General features: G+C 46.2%; 1 protein-coding gene across 11 annotated transcripts in view; it reads left to right on the top strand.

The window, feature by feature from the left end:
• Fry (FRY microtubule binding protein) overlaps positions 1 to 20,668 on the top strand; it is a 394,540-nt gene that overhangs the window by 358,806 nt on the left and 15,066 nt on the right. For 9 of the 11 annotated variants that reach the window (XR_015633958.1, XM_087578221.1, XM_087578220.1 and 6 more), the window contains 7 exon segments: positions 5,218 to 5,415; positions 5,757 to 5,918; positions 8,889 to 9,055; positions 10,255 to 10,444; positions 14,929 to 15,078; positions 15,988 to 16,086; positions 18,894 to 18,977. Coding sequence is in view for 8 of the 11 variants with exons in the window: in XM_087578221.1 (XP_087434347.1) it covers positions 5,218 to 5,415; positions 5,757 to 5,918; positions 8,889 to 9,055; positions 10,255 to 10,444; positions 14,929 to 15,078; positions 15,988 to 16,086; positions 18,894 to 18,977 (1,050 nt within the window). In the remaining 3 variants the exon portion in view is untranslated. 11 annotated transcript variants of the gene reach the window in all.

Raw genomic sequence — 20,668 nt, 5'->3', positions numbered from 1 at the left:
GAACAAGCAAAATCCCAAGTTAATTTTGGAATCAGAATAAAACCTTCATCCCAGCTTTTGCCCTCGGAGGCTGCAGGCTCTTTTAAAGGGGCTGTGTCCCTGGGCTGTTCATCTCCCATCTGGCCTGAACAGATCAGGACCGTACTTTTAGCTTTGTAAGTGGGATCGACTGATACCCCTTTCTAGCCCTCTTTTCTCCCCCGGGGGCATTTAAACATTTCCTCACAAACAAGTATTCAGACATTCTAAGTAAACAGGCATTAAAGAGAAACAATGTTGTCCCCGAAGTTGGAAGTTGCTTCTGTGAGTGGGCTCATGACATCACTTCAGCCGGGAAGCCAGGAAGGCAGGCAGGAGCTCTGAGGGTGAATAGTGAGTGATTTTTCTCCTTTGGCGCTTGGGCATACTTTCCTTCATTTGTAAGAGTTGAGTCTACTGAGGAATATATTGCTAACACTGTTACTTGTTGTGTGGAAACTAAAATGCACTAAAGTGTTTCATACAATCATTTTAAATAGACCTTTTGTTTGTTTTTCTGTCCATTCAAACTGCTCCCCAGGAACTTCAGGTAAGACACTGTTACTCTTACTTGATCCTGGCGCTCAGGGAGGTGCACTGTATCATTGCTGTATCATTGTATCTCGTATCTATAACAACCAGAGCGCTTACCTCCCCTCCAGCACGTCTGCCTACCTGTGTGTCGACTTCTACCTAAGTATGTGATAGAAGAGGGGTTTTGGAGGGGAGGGGTTTGTTTGTTGTTTTTGATTTGGTTTGGTTTTTGCCCTCCCCCCACCCCTTGGCTGCTCTAGTATGGAAATATCTTCTAAAATATAAAAGTGCTTTATTACCCTTAATTCTGGACATTGCATGGTTGCATCTCTTGAGAGGAGACGGGTCTTTGAATAGGATCTGTGGGTAGGCACCCTACTGTCTCTTATGTCTGACTTTTACTCTGTCGACCGTGAAATCAGGCTGAGGATGTACCTAAGTGGTACAATGTCTACTTAGCAGGGATGGCGCCCCGAGTTCCAGCCCCAGCACTACTGGAAAAACAAAAATCAAAAACAAACAAACAAAACGAAACTAAAAAGAAACACTTCCTTTTCTAAGAAGCAGAAGCTATCTCTATGTCTGGCAACTAGATAAATTAGTGTTTGGCAAAAAGCACACAGGGCTGATAATGGTGATGTCTGGTCCCTGGCCTATCTCAGTGCAGGCAAGCGACCCATGACCCTGCCACTTAGGACTCACTTAAGTAGTTTTATTTGGAAAAATGTATTTGATGTTTTTTGAGGGTTTTTTTTTGGGGGGGGTGTTTTGTTTGGGGTTTTTTGTTTGTTTGTTTGTTTGTTTTTGGCTAGGGATAGACCTCAATAGGAAAGTGTTTTCTTATTGTGCACAAAGACCTGGTTCAATCTCTGGCACTCTAGTACAAATTGGGATCTGGTGAGAGGCAGAATAAATGGCTCCAACTGAGTGTATTTTGTGCCATGCTGAGAAGGCTGGGCCTGGAGCTGGAAAGATAGCTCAGTGGTTAACAGCGCTAGCTGCTCTTACAGGGGACCCACGTTCAGTTCCTAGCATCTACAGGGCAGTTCACAAACGTCTCTCACTCCAGTTCCTGGAGATCTAACACCCTTTTCTGGCCCACACTGGCACAGCACACACATGGCACACAGGCATACATGCAGACGGAACATTCATACATGCAAAGTAATAATTTTTTTTCTTTTTTCTTTTTTTCGGAGCTGGGGATCGAACCCAGGGCCTTGCACTTGCTAGGCAAGCGCTCTACCGCTGAGCTAAATACCCAACCCCGTAATAATTTTTTTAAAAAGACATCTGGGCTGACTTTTGCACACTATAGACTTTTGCTGTGTGTGCTAGAAACTGAACCCAAGAACCGTTAACAACAGTGAGCACATGTTCTACCTCCTAGCCGCACCATAGTCCTTCCACTGTGGACATTAGCCAGGGCTAGACCCTCAGCCACAACAAGGGAAACAATTTCCACAGCTTTCGCCTCCTCTATGGAGACAGATGTTAACCGTGTCTCCAGTTCTGATGCCCAGGGGGTTCGGTTTCCCCCACATCGAGAGCATCTGTGCCCAGTGGAGCAGCCTCTTACGTGGCATCCCGCTGGGATGCCTCAGGCTCGCATCATGGAGAAGCCCTCCAGAGCTGTGGCTTGCGGGCGCCTGCCCAACCTCATCTGTTCATTTGTTCATTTGGCACAAGAGAAATTTACAGATTCTCACATCCTTGTTCCTGTTTATTTCCCTCCCCACCCCCTCCTTTTGGCTTTTGTTTGTTTGTTTTCTTTTTTACAAACTACATTTCTCCTTTCTTTCAAGATCTTTTGGTCTTATACATTTTTTTTCATATTCCCACTACAGTAGTTACATCAAGCCCTCAACCAAGGAATTAACTGTTCCCACCAGGAAGAAACCTGAATTATTTAGTAGTAATTTCTTTCTTTTTTTAAAGATTTATTTACTTACTTTATGTATATGAGTACACTGTAGCTGTCAGACACACCAGAAGAGGGCATCAGATCGCATTACAGAGGATTGTGAGCCACCATGTGGTTGCTGGGAATTGAACTCAGGACCTCTGGGAGAACAGTCAGTGCTCTTAACCGCTGAGCCATCTTTCCAGCCCATAGTAGTAATTTCTCACAGTCATCTGGGGCAAACAGGTACAGGTTGAGTTTCCTTACACAGAATGCTTGGGACTAGAAGTGTTTCAGATTTGAGGAGTTTTATTTATTTTGTAATATTTACATACACATAATATACACAGTTTCTTGGGGAAGAGCCTTATATCGAAATGCTAAATTCGCTTTTATTTCCTCTGCCTGATGGTAATTTCATTCAGCATTTAGGGGTCCTGGGTTTTGCCTGTGACCTCTATCATGGAATTTTCCACTTGGGAGCTCTATGATGGCGCTCAAGAACAATTGGGATTTTGGAACACTTCAAATTAGGGAAGCCCAACCCATGCAGCGTGAGTACAGACCCAGGTTCAGTTCCCCAGCACCCCAGCAGCTCACAGCCATCTGTAACTTTAATTTCAGGGGATCTGATTCCCTCCGCTGGCTTCTGTGGGCACTGCATGCTCATAGTACACCTACATGCACACGGGCACACACGTAAAATAAAATAAATAAATTATTGAAAACACCGTAACAGGACAAATGGGAGTAACCGTTTCTATATCTGCAGTGAAGTCTTACTATTGCCTTCTTCCACAAATAGTCAACCTCAGACAGGCTGCCAACACCTGCTAGAGGTGAGGTCTGTGACACCGAGGACTGGTCCACCCAAACCCACCCTAGCTAAAACCAGGAACCAGAGGAGGAAAAATAAGCCTCCCGCTCACTGCCTCGGATGCTCGCCCAGGGGCCTTGGACTATTGTGCTGCTCGCCGACCTCCCCTCAGAGGCATAGCTTTACCTCAGGAACCATTAGGCCTTGCTTCAAATGACTGTCAAATGAGATGGAGTGCTGGGTCTTACCCAGATGATGTCTTGTTTATCATCAGAGTGTGCCTCAGTTAGGGTTTCTATAGCTGCCATGACCGAAACAGTGAACTGAGGAGGGAAGGGTTTATTTGGTGTACATACTGCTGTTCATCATTGAAGGAAGTCAGGACAGGAACTCATACAGGCAGGATCCTGGAGGCAGAGCTGATGTAGAGGCCATGGAGGGATGCTGCTTACTGGCTTGCTCCCCATGGTTTGCTCGGCCAAGAACCCCAAGAATACCATCTCAGGGGTAGCACCACCCACCATGGGCTGGGCCCTCCCTCATTGATCACCAATTGAGAAAAAGCCACAGAGCCGGATCTCATGAAGGCATTTTCTCAACGGAGACTCCTTCCTCTGGGATGACTCTAGCTTGTGTCAAGTTGACACACTCAATCAGTCAATACAGTGTAGATATCTTCCTTTATTCCTGGCTTCAAGAGACAGAAAACCAAACCTCCCATTCATTTCTGCAGGGAAAAAAAAAAAGGTTATGTCAGCCAAATAGACTTATTTAATGCCTGGTGCTTTGTAGAGAAGATGTGAGATACAACTCCAGGAGTTAAAACTTCCTTGGCCGACTAGGCTAGTTCTCACTGATTCAGAATGGGTAACTCGGAAGGACATCTTCAGCGAAATCAACCACTCCCAATTGGGACAATTTAAAGATGAGCCTTAAGCAAAAGCCAACATGTGGCTTCCGATTAGTGCATGGCCCCTCAAACTTTATACAGCTCTCACAGCCTTTAACTCTGTGGGTTTTTCCCCCCCTGTGGAATCTGCTGTGGCAAAGCAGTCTGGGATGTTTACCTAACGAGCTTCTACTTAACAGCCAAGGAATTCTGGAATGTGCTGTGAGCATACTTGTTTCTCCTCCCCATGCTCTAACTAAACCGAGGCTGGCAGGGCGAGGAGGTGTCTGCTAATTTTAAAGTTATTTTAGTATTCATAATCTCCCTCTTTCCTCCTCCTCCTCCTCCTCCTCCTCCTCCTCCTTCTCCTCCTCCTCCTCCTCCTCTTCTTCCTCTTCCTCCTCCTCCTCCTCCTCCTCCTCTTCTTCTTCCTCTTCCTCCTCCTCTTCCTCCTCCTCTTCCTCCTCCTCCTCCTCCTCCTTCTTCTTTTTTTGGACAGATTTTTGAAAACACAAAATTTTCTAGGGTTTCCCAAAATCAACTTTAAGAAATATGTATCTCCTGCCGGGTGCGATGGTGCATGCCTTTAATCCCAACACTTGGGAGAGAGAGGAAGAGAGGGAGGGAGAGACAGAGGCAGAGACAGATACAGATGGAGCTCTGTGAGCTGGAGGGTAGCCTGGACTACAAAGTGAGTTCCAAGGCTATACAATGAGACCTTGTTTCAAAAAAAAAAACCCCATATATACATATATAATATACATGTACACACACAATATATATATATATATATATATATATATATATATATATATATGTATGTCTCTTTGATGTGTGCCTTCACTTCTACTTGTGTGGTGACACGCATTAGCAGAAAAGCTTTGCTTTTTTTTCTTTCTTTTTTTTTTTTTTTTTTTTGTCTCCTCTCGTTGGTAAACCGAGGTCTGAGCATCACAGCAGATGAGGAAGGGCTTGAGAGTTGATGGTGGCCGCGCTTGTTTGTAAGCTGGGACTGACCGACAGTGTCATGGAAAGCGGATTGTGATGTGATTTCAGGGGGAGAGTATGGACAACTTCAACTGGGGAGTGCGCAGGCGCTCCCTGGACAGCCTGGACAAGTGCGACATGCAGACCCTGGAGGAGCGCCAGCTCTCTAGAAGCACTCCCAGCCTAAACAAGATGAGCCACGAGGATTCAGATGAGTCATCGGAGGAGGACCTCACCGCCAGCCAGATCCTGGAACATTCAGACCTTGTAAGTAGGAACTCTCCCAGAAGCCTTGGGCTTGGTTTTGTCTTTTGAATTAATCCAGGAGTTCTGTTTCCTGCTAAATAAACTCTATGGCTGCTGGACTGAAATCTGAACGCTCGGGTGGAGTCTCAGTGACCTCTTCTCTGTAGGTCGCGGTAGGCAGTTGGTGCCCTAAGGCCAGATTCACAGGGGGCTGGCCCTCTGCTGTGTTAATATGCTAATAACAACCTGTGGCATATAGAACTTGGAAAAGTGGTGTCTGTCAACCAACCACTGGGGGGCGACGGTGTGTTCCTCTGACAGGAAGCTCCTGTTATGGTCTCTTTGCTTTGTCTTCCAAACAGATCATGAATCTCTCCCCCTCCGAGGAGGCCAATCCTATGGAGCTGCTGACCAGCGCCTGCGACTCCACCCCGGCAGACCCTCATCCCTTCAATGCCAGGATAACAAACTTCGAGGCCTCTTTGCCTGATATCAATAATCTGCAGATTTCGGAGGGGTCAAAGGTGAAGAAGAGATTTGTGGAATTTTTATTATAGTCCGAGGGGCTTTACGCCTCTGCTTTGAAGCTCCTGCCCGTTCCCACGCTTTGAAGTTGATTTACGCTCACAGACTTGAGCAGACCTCCCTTTGGTTGAGAGATTTGGCCTGAGGTCTTTGTAAGAGGAAGTCCTTGACTACTGGCTGCAGAGGGAAGCTGTGGAGAGACTGTTATAGTGGCGAGAGTGTGGTGGCTTTTAAGAAACAATTCTCTAAGTGAGGCGTAGGAGTATTCACCCGAGGGGGCAGGGATTTTTCCCTGCGTAGGAACCATTACACAATTTGCTCATTGATTCCGTAGGAATATTTAATGTTGAGCACACAGAATTATGCCAGACTTTCATAAAACTCTCCTAGCTAAAGGTTGGCTTTGAGACAAAAAAAAAAAAAAAAACTTGTGGACATTTCATTTTTTTTAATCACAATCCACAGAAAATACCCTGCCCATAAATCATTCATTCGCATGCTGTAACCGCGCATATGACCTTTAGTGTAGAATTTTATTTCTTTATACTAGAGATATCAAAATAGTCTGGTATCTACTGGAATGGAATTAGTCATTCCTGATCCTGATTTTGGCTACAGTTTTACAACTTTGAAAAAGGAAAAAATGGTGTGTGTGTGGCGGGGGGAGATATTGCTAAAGGAAAACTCTAACATTTTCTACATCATTTTACAATATGCTGAAATCAAGAAACCTCTGGATGCTTTAAGCCAATAGCAACTACTGAGGTGCAGTTATCTAAAAATATTAGAGCTGAAATAAGAATTCTTTCTAAGGCTGCCCCAACTCAAAAGGAGAAATAAAAACTATAACTGGGATTCTTGGAGTTGGAACTGTCTTTTTTTTTTTTTGGACAAAAAATAAAATAAAGTTCCCTGAGCAAACTCTTGTTCTAGATTGAAAATCACTAGAACATTAATCCCAAGATTAAGGCATTTTAAGTTAAATTTCTTGGAAAAGCATCAAAAAAAATTCAGCGTGACTACAGTCTCTCCATGTTTCTTTTAAATATGAGTATATAGACAGACAGACAGATTTCTCTCGAGAGAAATAATCTGATTCTATCAATAAAACATTAAACCTCTGAAAGATAAAAGAAAAAGATACCTCTATTTTCTCATGACCTAAATTCTGTGGTATTTGAATGAAAAGCTCTCAGGGAGAACTTTCCCTCGGGATGGAGACCCTCCAACTCCAAAGACCAGACTGAGACACCACAGGATGCAATCAGCAAGAGGATTTGGTTTATTGTCGGGATACACAGGCACAGGCACCTGCGGGCGCTTCAGTCACTCGGGGGACTGGCGCGCCCCATGGAACCAAGGATGGGCTTTTATAGGATTTTGGGGAGCAGAAGCAAGCATACAGAAGCAGATGCATGGTTACAGGGATATAATTGGTGGATTCTAATATGGCAAGGGTTTAGCCCGGGGGCAAGTTTCCTAGCTACCTTCCTGAAACATAAGGACTGACTCGGCCCCCCAAGGGTTCAGCCTGGGGGCAAGTTTCTTAGCTACCTTCTTGGAACATAACGGCTGACTCGGCCCCCCACCAGGGTGTGGGACCTCTCCTGGGGCTTTTCTCATTGTCAGGTGCTCAACGGCAGTCCTCCTGTTGCCAGGCCTTTAACCAAACACATCTTGTTTGGCAGCCGCTGTGTACTCAGTGTTCTAACCTTTCTCTGAACCAGTCATCTTAAATATAGCCTTGTAAAATGGCGTTACTGCTGCTAAGCTGGGGTCTTTCATGACATAGTTATGATGTTAGAGAAAACATAGATTCATCCGTAAGAACTTGGCACCACCAAGGACGTGAGCTATCCTGACTCTCTTCTACAGCCTTAACTCCTGCTCATGTTTCCTCATTAATCCCAAATTCAGAATACTGTAAGCCAGCGGCCACAAACTAACCCATGGTAAAGGTCTAAGTCCAGATGTTTCTCTTTCACCTTGACTTTATTTCTAAGACGACTCACAGAAGCACGCACGTGTGTTTCCTTCCTCTGCTTTTCTGACGTGTAGCCCAGTTGCCTTCCTTCCTCTCATGGAACAGGCTGTTCTCCCGCTGACTTCCCCACCCCACACACCGCCTCAGCTCAAGCCCAGCCTCTTTTTCTGTTTTACTTTGTGTATCTCTTCCCTGCCTCTCACTGAGCTCCGATCTGCCTGCCCATGAGCGGATACTTTTTATTGTTTATTGCTCTATGGTTGGGTGAGAGATGAGAGCTACACTCTCACCTTAGCCGCTGCCCTGGGAGGTTACGATGCAGGTGGGTGATGGGGTGCTTTCTGTTTAAGAAAGCCTGTCACCATGGTACACCACAGATTCCCCTCTGAGCGTCTGTCATGTCATGCATTGATGCACTTACATTCTAGCCTTTATTGGAAAAGGAATTTCCTGTTGGAGAACAGGTCTGGATGTGCCTGTCTCTAAGATATTGGGCTGTAAAAGCAGAGTCTATCTGAGTCTGGCTTCTTTCTGGGTTTTGAAACTACAGTAGTCTTGTGAAGCGGGCCTCCAGGGACTGGTCCAGGCGTTAGCATACACATCTTCTGTTCTGGGGGTGCCGAGGTCTTAGGACTACGAAGGCAAATGGCTTCTCTTCCAGCTCCTACTCTGATGGCCAACCCAACACTGAGCAAATAAATGCTTTGAACATGGAGCAGAGGTTGCTAATCTGTAAACACGGAAGCTAGACGGGGTGGGGGGAGGAGTCTCTCTGACAATACTGAAGTTAGGGGGGTCATACAATCTGAACATAGATCAAGACCAAGCCCTTAGGGATGATTTTGGAAGACACGGAAGGGAAGATGATAGAGAAAGGACACTTCGGAGAATTCCTAAGCCCTTTTCCCTCCCTCCCAATATTTCATTTCTGCTTCTTTGAATCCAGAATTCTTACACATTGGGGTTTAAACTTTTGTCACTGCAGGCTGAGGTAGTCCCGGAAGAGGAAGACACCACCGTGCATGAAGACGATCTTTCAAGCTCCATCAATGAGCTCCCAGCAACGTTTGAATGCAGTGACAGCTTCAGCCTGGATATGACGGAGGCGGAGGAAAAAGGCAATCGGGGCCTGGACCAGTACACTCTCGCCAGGCAAGGCAGCCCCTGGGGAAGGGGTCAGCATGAGTATGCAGCACATAATGTGCAGCCCTAGTGCCCCTCTAGTTACTCACACACCCTCATACTGCAGAGACCTCCTAATGTGGAACCTGGCCTCACTGAGATGCTGTCGTCCTACCCCATGGAGGGCTTCTCACGGGACTAAGAATTTACAGAGCCAGGGAGCGACATGAAAAGAGCCCCCCCCCAAAAAAAATCCCTGGGGAATTGAAGCTTTGAAGATGAGATATGAGCTAAGCTTGAAAATGAATTCTTTCCGAGTTAAAGACACAACCAACAGGCTCCTGACAAGCTAACCTCATGCTCTTTAATGGAGTGTCTGGTGGCATGGTGGCCAATGCCTCTAAAAGCAGTGACTTTCATAAGCACAAAGAGAAGCCGGATAAGTGAAAACACCAGACCTTGCATTGATCCAGCATCTGCCACATGTCACAAAGTCAAGATGCTGTAATAAGAGCTAAGTCAAAGCCAGGGGCTACACAGAGGCTATCTAACCATCAGAGGAAAAGGCTCGGCGGATAGCAAGGGAAGAGCAGGACTTTCCCCATCCTCTTGCCTTCCTTCCTGTCTTTCTTGTTCACTCTGCTGTTCCTCATCCTTCTCCTGCCCTCCCTGAACCTCGGTATTCCCAGAGTTTGTGCACGTATATTCCTTGTCTGTCTGCATCAGGGACAAGTTTGAAGAACCCAAAGTTGGGTTAGAGTTTTTTTTTTTTTTTCCCTGAATGCAAAGTGTAGAAGGGTGCTGTTGGTAGGAACAGATGTTTAGTGTGAGGCCTGGCCCTTGGGAGAGCGAGGGCTTGCTGAGGCCCTTGGAGATGCCAGGCATGGTGGCGAACCCCTTGGATGCCAGCATTCAGGAGGCAGAGGTGAATCTGTGACTTTAAGGCTAGCCTGGTCTACACAGTGAGTTTCAGGCCAACCAAGACCACATACTGAGACCAGTTTTAAACCGCCACCCCCACCCAACCGAAAAAAGGAAGAATCAGAAATGTCAGAGGTCAAACAAGGATCTCAGAGACCTCTAGTAAAAAACAAAGCCCTAGAAGGATTCCTTTCAAGGAATAAAGGACCCAAAGGGCCACCTCTCCAGGCTCACACACGTGTCAAACATGCACAGGCGGGTGCTAGAGGCTGCCACCTTTTGATGGCCATGGTGTCTATGTTTTTCAGCTTTGGAGAAGGTGACAGAGGCGTGTCTCCCCCTCCCTCGCCCTTCTTCTCGGCCATCCTTGCGGCCTTCCAGCCGGTCTCCTGTGATGACGCTGAGGAAGCCTGGCGCAGCCACATTAACCAGCTCATGTGTGACTCAGACGGCTCCTGTGCTGTGTACACATTTCATGTGTTCTCCTCTCTGTTTAAGGTAGGGGCTCCTGGGGCATCTTGAAGACGGTCGTGGCTGTGGGCTTTACCAGGGCACACACACGCACTCTAGGGCAGCAGCGGTTCTCAAGCTTCCTAGCTCGGAGACCCGTAAACGCAGTTCCCCGTGTTGTGGTGACCCTCGGCCATAAAATTATCTCGTTGCTACTTCATAGCTGTCATTTTTTGACTGTGGTGAGTCCTAATTAAATATCTGATATGCAGGATATCTGATGTGGGATCCCTAAAGGGGGTCGAAAGCCACAGGTTGAGAATAGCTGCCCCCAGGGTTGTTCAGGTAGAGGCTAGTTTCTCTACCCGCAGCTTTTATTCATCCCTTTTTGCCTCACCCTTATGAGGACGCTGAACTCAAGTGATTTTGGGTCAGCTGTTATGAAAGGACCTTTTATCTCTGCCGCTCCACTTTCTGTTGTCGTTCTCAATGGTAAGGAACCATGGTAGCCTGGTTGGGGTTTCTTTTGCTGTGATAAAACACTGTGACCGAAAGCACCTTGGGGAGTGACTATTTAATTCGGCCTTAGCTTGCAGCCCACCCTTGAGGAGAGCCAGGCAGGAACCAAAGCAGAGACTATGGAGGAACACTCCTGGCTTGATCCCTGTGACTCGCTCTGCTTGCTCTTTTATGTAACCCAGGACAACCTGCCCAGAGTTGGCACCGCCCACAAAGGGCTGGGCCTTCCCTCATTAATCACTAATCAATAAAATGTTCTACACCCACACCTAAAGGCCAATCCAGTGGGGACATTTTCTCAATGGAGGTTCCCTCTTGCCAAATAACAATAGCTTATATCGAGTTAGCTAGCATTAGCCAGCACGCATGGCAGTCAGAACGTTAAGAGGGTCTTCAACTGCTGTATGTTACTCCCTCGGAGCCTCTCCCCTTCTCCTTAGGACACACCCTGGACGTTTTCATAATGGTAGAAAACATTTTTAGTGCCAGGCAAAGAGGCTCATGACTGTGCTCTCCAGCTTTGGGAGGCAGAGGCAGGCAGATTGTTGCAATCCTGGAGGTAGCCTGGGCTACATAGTGATGGCCAGGCTATCCTGGGACTACAGAATGAGATGTTTGGGTTTTTTTTTCTTTTTAAACATTTATTGTATTTTTTTTTTAACTTCACATGTGAGTACTAGTTCAGTTATAGTTTCTGTTGCTGAGAAGAGACACCATGACCACACAACTCTTATAAAGGACGCCATTTAAATGGGACTGGCTTACGGTTTCCAAGGTTCAGTCATTACTGTCATGGAAGGAAGCATGGTGGCATGCAGGCCAACATGGTCGGTCCTGAAGAAGAGAGTTCTACATCTGGGTTGGCAATCAGCAGGAAGAGCCTGAGATACTGGGTCTGGCTTGAGCATTTGAAACCTGAAAGTCCACCCCCAGGGACAGACTTCCTCCAACAAGGCCACACTCCCTAGTAGTGCCACTCCCTGGTGACCAAGCATTAAGATCTATGAGGCTATGGGGGCCACGCCTATTCAGACCACCACAAGGACTACATTTATTTCAACTCCACCCATGCCCTCAGCTCCCTCTCGCCGTTATGACTCTTCTTTAAGTTTGCTCACACGTGTATACATATATAAATAATCTATAGCTTATATAATACGATCGTTTAGAATTGCTCTTATCTATGTGTGTCCCATCCCTGGGAAAGACGCGTTTTCTTTTCTCAGTAGCCACTGTTGCTGGGAGCTCTTCATCGAGGGGTGGGGCCTTGAAGATGTTTGTCCTCTAACTGGCCCGTCGGTTAATGTCGTCTTTGTGGGGGTCTTGTTTAGGGGACCACACTGTTGAAATGCCATGCATGTCGCTGCCCTGACATAGCTAGAAGACACCACATCTCCCTGGCGTTTGGCTGCCCCAGCACCCTTCCCCCTTTCCATGATGTTCCCTGTGCCTCGGGGGTTGAGGCTGGGTGTACACATCCACCGCCTGTTGGTTGTTCGCTCCTCCACGCTGACCAGGTGTGGGTTTCTGGGATGGCCTCTACTGGGAAGAGAAGGTTCTTTATACCCACTCCTCTGTGGTATAGAGTCTGGATTATTTCACACAGTGTAGCATTTTCTACTTCCACCATTTATAATTTCTTTTCTCCTCCTTTTTAAAAAAGATTTATTTATTTACTTTATGTATATGAGTACACATTGTCACTGAAGAGGGTGTCAGATCCCATTACAGATGGTTGTGAGCCACCATGTGGTTGCTGGGAATTGAACTCAGGACCTCTGGAAGAGCAGTCAGTGCTCTTAACCGCTGAGCCATCTCTCCAGCCCCTATAATTTCATTTTTCTTTTCAACTCAATAGCCTGTGCGAGTGCACGCACACACACACACACACACACACACACACACACACACACACACACACCTTTGAATAATGTATGTATAGCATATTTCCATTACCCATCAGTCAGTTGAAGGATATTTAGGTTGTCTCCATTTCTCAATGTAGTGGTTTGAATAGGGTTGGTCCCCATAGACTCGTATTTGAATGCTTGGTCCACAGGGAAGGGCACTATTAGGCGGTATGGCCTTGCTGTCATATGTGTCATTGTAGGTGTGGGCTTTGAGGTCTCCTATGTTCACGCTATGCCCAGTCTGGCACACAGTCTCCTGCTGCCTGTGGATCAATGTGCAGAGCTCTTGGCTCCTCCAGACCATGTCTGTCTACACACTGCCATGCTCCCACCATGCCGATAGTGGACTAAACCTGTCAGCCAACCCAATTAGATGTTTTCCTGTATAAGAGTTGCCGTGGTCATGGTGTCTCTTCACAGCAGTGGAATCCTAAGCTTACACATGGCTATTGCGATCGATCAGCCATGAACACGGCTGAGCAAGTCTTGAGTAGGATGTCACTTGCTTAGGGTATATGCTGCAGGGCGGTATAGCCAGGCCATATGGTCTATTTGTTGAGAATTCTCCACATTGGTTTCCAAAGTGGCTGCACCCATTTGCAGTGCCACTAGCGATACGTGCATGTTCCCCTCTCCCTGCCAGCATTTGTTGTCCCTTGTCTTCTCGATTTTTACCATTCTAGCTGGAGTAAGAAACCGTCCAAGTAGTTCTAACTTTTATCTAATGGCGACCGATGTGAAACACTGAAGACATTTCTTAGCCATTTTTGTTTCTTCTTCTAAGCTGTCTCTGTTCAGTTCCATGGCTCGTTTTTAATTGTATCGTTTCCTGTCTTGACTTATTGGTCTGTTGGGTTTTGTTTCCCCTTTCAGATGTACATGCAGATTGATCCTCTCTCAGATGGATAGCTGGCAAAGATTCCCTCCCAGTCTGCGGGCTTTTCCCCCAGTTGGTTGTTTCCTTGGCCATGCAGAAGAAGCGTTTTAGTTTTGTGAGGTCCCATTTGTCAGTGATTGGCTCCCAAGCAAACATTGTCCTATCCAGAAGGGCCTTTCCTACTGCCTAAGTTCCCAGCTATCTGTCACTTTCAGCACGCTGTGTTTCTTCTCTTTTTTTTTTTTTTTTTTTTTTTCCGGGGCTGGGGAGACCGAACCCAGGACCTTGCGCTTCCTAGGTAAGCGCTCTACCACTGAGCCAAATCCCCAACCCCACACGCTGTGTTTCAAATTAACATCGTTGGTCCACTTGGAGTTGATGTTGTGTGCAGGGAGGTAGAAAAAGGTCTAATTTCATCCTCCCGCACAAGGACATCTAGTTGCCCCAGCAGCACTTGGTGATATTTCCTTCAGGCATATGCTGCCGAGTGGTATAGGTTCAGCTCTGTAATACTGCTCAGAATCTGGACCAGTGATCCCTCTGTGTTGTTCTTCTGCTCAGAACTGCCCCGCCTATCTGAGCTCCTTTCTGTATCCAAGTGGATTTTAGTATTTCTTTGCTAAAAGTATCATCATTTCTAGTCTTCTGGGAGAATTTTTGGGATCTCTTACCAGCTGCAAATATGGATAGTTCAACTAGTTCTTCTCCTATTCATACCCCTTTAATTTTCTTCTTTGATTTTGTTGCTCTGGCTAGTGCCTCAAGCATGTGTTGAAAGCAGTAGGGACAGGTGGTGGCCCTGTCTTCTTCCTAATTTTAATGGCATGACCTTGAATTTTCCTCCATTGAGGATGATGTTGCCTATGGGTTTATCATATATAGCTTTTATTATATTGCAGTGCGTTCTGTCTGAATTCCCCTGGTGCTGTGTACTAGGACTCAAACTTGGGTCTCTACAAGAGCCCCACGCATGTTATCTTAACTGCTGAGCCATCTCTCTAACTCCATTTTTACCTTTGTTTTTGAGATATCTCCTCATGTAACACAGGCTGGCCTTGAATTCCTGATCTTCTGTCTCTGCCTCCCACGTCTTTGATTACAGGTGTGCATCCCCAACGCCCCAAATTATTTTAAACGTCCGCACCCCCACACACAAACACAAATCTGTTTTTCTAGTGTACAAGTTGAAGGTGGCCTTTGTGAATGATCCCTCTCCTGCCTTGCAGAATATTCAAAAGAGGTTCTGCTTCCTAACCTGTGATGCAGCCAGTTACCTTGGCGATAACCTCCGGGGAATCGGGTCCAAATTTGTCAGCTCTTCCCAGATGCTTACCTCCTGCTCTGAGTGCCCTACACTGTTCGTGGACGCAGAGACTGTGAGTATCTCTGCCCTGCCCAGCACGGGGGATATTCATGTATAGATCTGTTACTATAGTGTGTGTGTGCGTGTGCGTGTGCGTGTGCGTGTGCGTGTGCGTGTGTGTGTGTGTGTGTGTGCAACTTTAGAGACTGGTTCTCTCCTTCCACTAATGGGTTCTAGAGATCAAACCCAGGTCCTCTTATTGACTCATTTTAAAAACACTTCCAAAAGCTGTGAGCAGAATAGAATTGTCTCATGAGTCTTGAAGGCCCCTAGGCCTGCAGATTAATCAGTGAACATCGCCATCCGAGGCCAAGGCAGTTCAGAGAATTAGGAACAACCTAATGGCTCCTTCATCTCCTCAGCCCATCTCTGAGTTTTCCTGACTTTGGCAACTGTCCGTGATTCTATGACTCTCACAGAGGTCAGCCCCTGTCAGCTTCCGACTGACTATCAGGTCATGAGTTTATGAAGAAAACTCTGCAACACTGCCTTGAATTTTTCTTCTCTAGCTACAGCCTCCCCAAGTTCTCAGGCTTACGGAGTCAGAGGAGACAGAGTCTTCCCCGCAGCCTGGTTGGTCTCTCAGCAAGGAATGCAGTATGAAAAATGATTCCGTCTTAAATTATTTTAAATGCCAGCTAAGTACAAAGTTAGTTTACAGATCTCTCTGCAGGTCTGTCCTCCGTAACAAAGCAGGCAATATTGCTGATATTGATTGATAATAGTCACCCATAAAATGGGTATCATATCTGAACATAGGTTCCCCATGGAAGGCTTGGGTTATAAACTAGTTTCCAGTTCCGTCTGTAGCCAAAGTGAAGCCAAATTCGTCCCTTAACTCTCCATCTCCTCCTTTCCTGTTTGTATACTAGACCTTGGTATTTCCATCCGTTTTGAAAGCCAACTGTTTTCCTGTCTCTAGCTCCTTTCCTGTGGGCTCCTGGACAAGCTGAAGTTCAGCGTGTTGGAACTGCAAGAGTATTTGGACACATACAACAACAGGAAGGAGGCCACGCTCTCGGTAAGCCTGTGTTCCTGTGCATGACAGTCAGTTACAACTGAAAGACCACAGCCATGACGGGTGTGTATGTGCACGCACACGTGCATGTGTGTGTGTGTGTGTGTATGTATGTAGTGTGCATGTGTGTGTATGTATGTAGTGTGTGCATGTGTGTGTGTAGTATGTGTAGTGTATATATGTGTGTATATAAATGTGGTATGTGCATGTGTCTGTGTATGTATGTAGTGTGTACATGTGTGTCTATATGTATGTAATGTGTGTATATAACTGTGGTGTGTGCATGTGTGTGTCTGTGTGTGTGCATGTGTGTATGTGTGCATGTGTGTGTGCATGTGTAGTGTACATGTGTGTGTAATGTGTGTATATGTGGGGTGTGTGTGTGTGTGTGTGTGTGTGTGTGAGTGAGTGTGTTGTCAGTTCCTACTTCAGAGTGACAGAACTACATATAATGCTGGTCATAGCCAAATGCACGTGACCTTGGTCAAAAGGCCAAGAGGCTGGAATAGGACCAAGGAAAGAGCAATCAATGTTCACTTTCAACCTTACCCCACTAAGGTCCCCACCGAGAAACCAGCACATACGTTTTGCATCTTGGCAGTATGTCCCTCGAGATGCATTAGAACTAGTGTTCTTTATCCAAGATTTTAATTTAGCTCTCCAGTCTGTGATAAAGACCATGACCAGAAGTAACTTGGATTCGAGGAGGGCTTGTTTGATTTTAGAGGTCATCATGAAAGGAAGTCAGGGTAGAAACCTGGAAGCAAGAACTGAAGCAGAAGCCATGGAGTGCTACTTACTGGCTTACTTTCCATGGCTCCCTCGACCTGCTTTCTTATATCACCTGGGACCACCTGTGTAGAGGTGCCACCACCCACAGTGGGCAGTCCCTCCCACATCGATCACTAGTTAAGAAAATGCATCATAGGCTTTTCAGCAGATTGAGCTGATGGAATGGATTTCTTAGCTGAGATTCCCTCTTCCAAGTTATGTCTAGGTTTGTGTCAAATTTACACAAACCATGTCAAGGTGTACATATGACACCTATGATGTCTGTGACAAGGCGTATGCATGACACCTACTTGTGTCAAATTCCTCCAATAAAATTCTCCAGACACTGTAAGAAAGAATATGGATTTTGAAGCCAGATGGACTTTAGTTCAGACCAAAGCTGTTACCATCTCTTATTGGTCATCTGATAACATCTCATTTGCAAGTTACTATGAAGTTGTGAGTTATGACAGCCACGGAAGCTGTTATGCCCTGAGTCCATCCTGTATGGCTGGCAGCTTACTGGGTTGCAGGTTTTCCCTGCGGTGGTGGTGGTGGTGGTGGTGGAGGAGGAGGAGGAGGAGGAGGAGGAGGAGGAGGAGGAGGAGGAGGAGGAGGAGGAGGAGGATGTTCACTTGTTTTGGTTTTTTTGAGACAGGGTTTCTCTGTGTAGCTCTGGCTATCCTGGAACTCACTCTGTAGACCAGGCTGGTCTCGAACTCAGAGATGTACCGTATAGCTTATCTCCCGTGAGCTTTCAGAGGGCAAAAGTTCTGAGACTGCGCCATAACTTCCCTGTCTCTTACTTCTTTTTTTAAAGATTTATTTATTTACTCTATATGAGTACACTTCAGCTGTCTGCAGACACACCAGAAGAGGGCATTAGATCTCATTACAGATGGTTGGGAGCCACTATGTGGGTGTTGGGATTTGAACTCAGAACCTCTGGAAGAGCAGTCAGTGCTTTTAACCACTGAGCCATCTCTCCAGCCCCTCTCATTTCTGTGGCTCACCACCTGCCTATATTTCCCAGCTACTAGCTGTCAGCTGGTAAGAACAAGCCTCTGTCTCTGGCTGGTGAAGCACATTAACCTGTTGGCATGAGGTGGGAATTTCAGAGCCCACTGTGTGGTGCCTAAATTGCTCATCTCACTCTTGTGTTAGTACAATCCACGTCTTAGGTGGAATCCCCATCTTAATGGCCGAGCCCTTGCTGTAAAGGTCTTTCTTCCAGGGGCAGAAGCCTGCCCCATGGCAGCCTCCTGACCACAATGCAGAAGTGGGTATGCAGCAAGGCCAGAATATTCTCACCTGTGAGAAGTGTTGATCCTATCTCCTAATCTCAGCTATATGAAATTATTCTAACCATATAAGTATTTATTTTCATTCATACCTAAATCAGGAATGATCCGGTTTAAAAAAAACCAAAAAACTCAAGGCTGGCCTTAAATTCAAAGTGATCTACCTGTCTCTGTCTCCCAAGTGCTAGAATTAAAGGCGTGTGCCTTCACATCTGGTCATGAAATTGTATTTTAAAGGACAGGGAAGATGGCTTAGCAATTTAGAGCACTGTCTGCTCTTGTAGAGGACCCAGGTTTGGTTCCCAGCACCCATATGATGACTCACAGGCATCTGTAACTCTAATCCCAGGATTTCTAACCCCTCTCTTGCCCCACAGGCACCAGACATATCTATAGTGATATATCTATTTATCTATATCTATATCCGCATCTATATACCTATAGATATGGATATATATATATATATATGCAAGCACACATACACATAAATAAAAATAAGTAAATCGTAAAAGAAATTGTATTTTAAACACAAACCTGTGTTTAAAACCTGTGGCAGGTATTTTAATTCCAGCAAATCTTTCGCCTCTCAAGTTTCCTTTCCTAAAAGTCATTCCGATGAACTCGTATTTACTCTTGCTAGAAGCATGATCAGCTTTTCCCGACAAACCCCACGATTTAAATGTTCTTAGGACATCTGTGGATCTACCCATGTCCCACCTCTCTTTTTCTCGACAACAGTGGCTTGCCAACTGTAAGGCAACATTTGCAGGCGGCTCCAGGGATGAGGTGATTACCTGCCAACCCGGGGACTCGGAAGAAAAGGTAATGAACGCCCGTTAAATGTATGTCTTTCTTGCGGTCTGGCTCTGTGTTGGTTTTGAGCCTCACCAGAAGCATGGAACTTGAGAAAGGAAGAGAAGGAAGGAGCCGTCTCCCAGTTGCACATGATGCCAACGGGGAAGGCAGTGCATCCATACCAAGCATGGTTGTGTGCATCTGTACTATGCATGGATGTGTGTGCACCTACTCCATGCATGGTCGTGTATTGATGGGACCAGGGGACTTTTGTTTTCTCCTTTCTGGAAGAATAGGGACATAAGATTAACCTTTTTGCCAGATGCTGTTAAATCGTGCTAATCACTTCCTAATGAGCCTTTCTTAATCCAGAATATGAAACCACATTCCACCATTCCTTGCCGGACTGCTTAATTCCTTCAGTGAAATGGTTCATTGGTTTAAAGGAAAGTTGTCTAATGACTTTCCCCCAAACACTGCTAAAAAGATTTTCCAGTTTAGGAGAGCCCTAGGTACATGCCACATACCAGCAGCTGATTACATATATGTTCTGTGATGCAGGAAACTGGAAAGAAGACCGAGATTAAACTATTTACTCTGGAATTAGGCTTTAAAGAGCCTCCGATTTGGGGTACATGGTTCCACCAGAGGGTCTGCCCTCCTCTTGTTGTCAGGGAGACAGATGACAATCAAGACGTCACTGGGGCTGGCCTGTGGTAAATGAAAAGGGAGCCATTGGCAGAACACTGGTGTCAAGCAGCAGGTGGCCCGGGGAAGGTTTCCTGGTTGGTGCTGAGACAGAAGAGATCTCGAATGTAACTGTGAAAGTGGGTAAGGATGAAAGGCTTATATAAAGGACCTGAGGCAGAAGGGATCACGATGTCCTAAGAACTGAAGAGAGGCCACAGGACCAACAGGTGCTGATGGACAAGGCAAGCCTGAGAGGCTTCTACAGACATCGCAGAAGCCTGGCTGTGAGGACTCAGCCACTGCACAGCGATGGTAAAACGGTCAGCAGTTTAAGCAGCAGGGACGTGATCAGACTAAGGCTGCTAGCGGACAAACTGAAGCCGTGAGCGGAGGGGACACAGGGAGCTAGGAGGGCAAGGCCCTGTCTGTGTGCAGCAGGTAGAATTACATCTCTACCGAGAAGGCTTTCCAGATCACGCACCCTCCCACGTAGGAACTAGGCTGGATCAATGCAGACAGAGCCCAGTACAGTTTGGGGTGACACTTTCCCACCTAACACCAGCAATCCAATACTCCACATAGAGTGGGGAGAGCTGTGCGCCGCCACCCCGAGATAAGTGACTAAGGATAGCAACTGTACCGCTGAGAAATCTTAGAATTGTGAATTTTTGCTCCTTTTGAAAACACATTTGTATTTCAGTCTCTGGTTTCCCAAGACTTTTGTTTGGTTTTTAAGACACGGTTTCTCTGTGTAGCCCTGGCTATCCTGGAACTCATTCTGTAGACCAGGCTGGCCTCAAACTCACAGAGATCTGCCTGCCTCTGCCTAAAAGTGACTAAAGGCATGTGTTAACACTGCCCTGCACATTTTCAGAGAGTTTGAATATAAGCGTGTAATGGTGCTACAATATAATTAATTTGCAAGCAATCCTTACTCAGATATGGAGTTCAGAGCCATCCTAGACTTTCCATTAATCCCTGTGTGTGCACCTGTAGTGTCCTGATTTGACTCATCTGAGTACTCCCCC

This window comes from Rattus norvegicus, chromosome 12 (assembly GCF_021556685.1).
Source record: "Rattus norvegicus strain SHRSP/BbbUtx chromosome 12, alternate assembly SHRSP_T2T, whole genome shotgun sequence".
NCBI lineage: Eukaryota > Metazoa > Chordata > Mammalia > Rodentia > Muridae > Rattus > Rattus norvegicus.
Note: the sequence above shows the minus strand (reverse complement) of the source record. Positions and strands in the feature narration are given on the sequence as shown.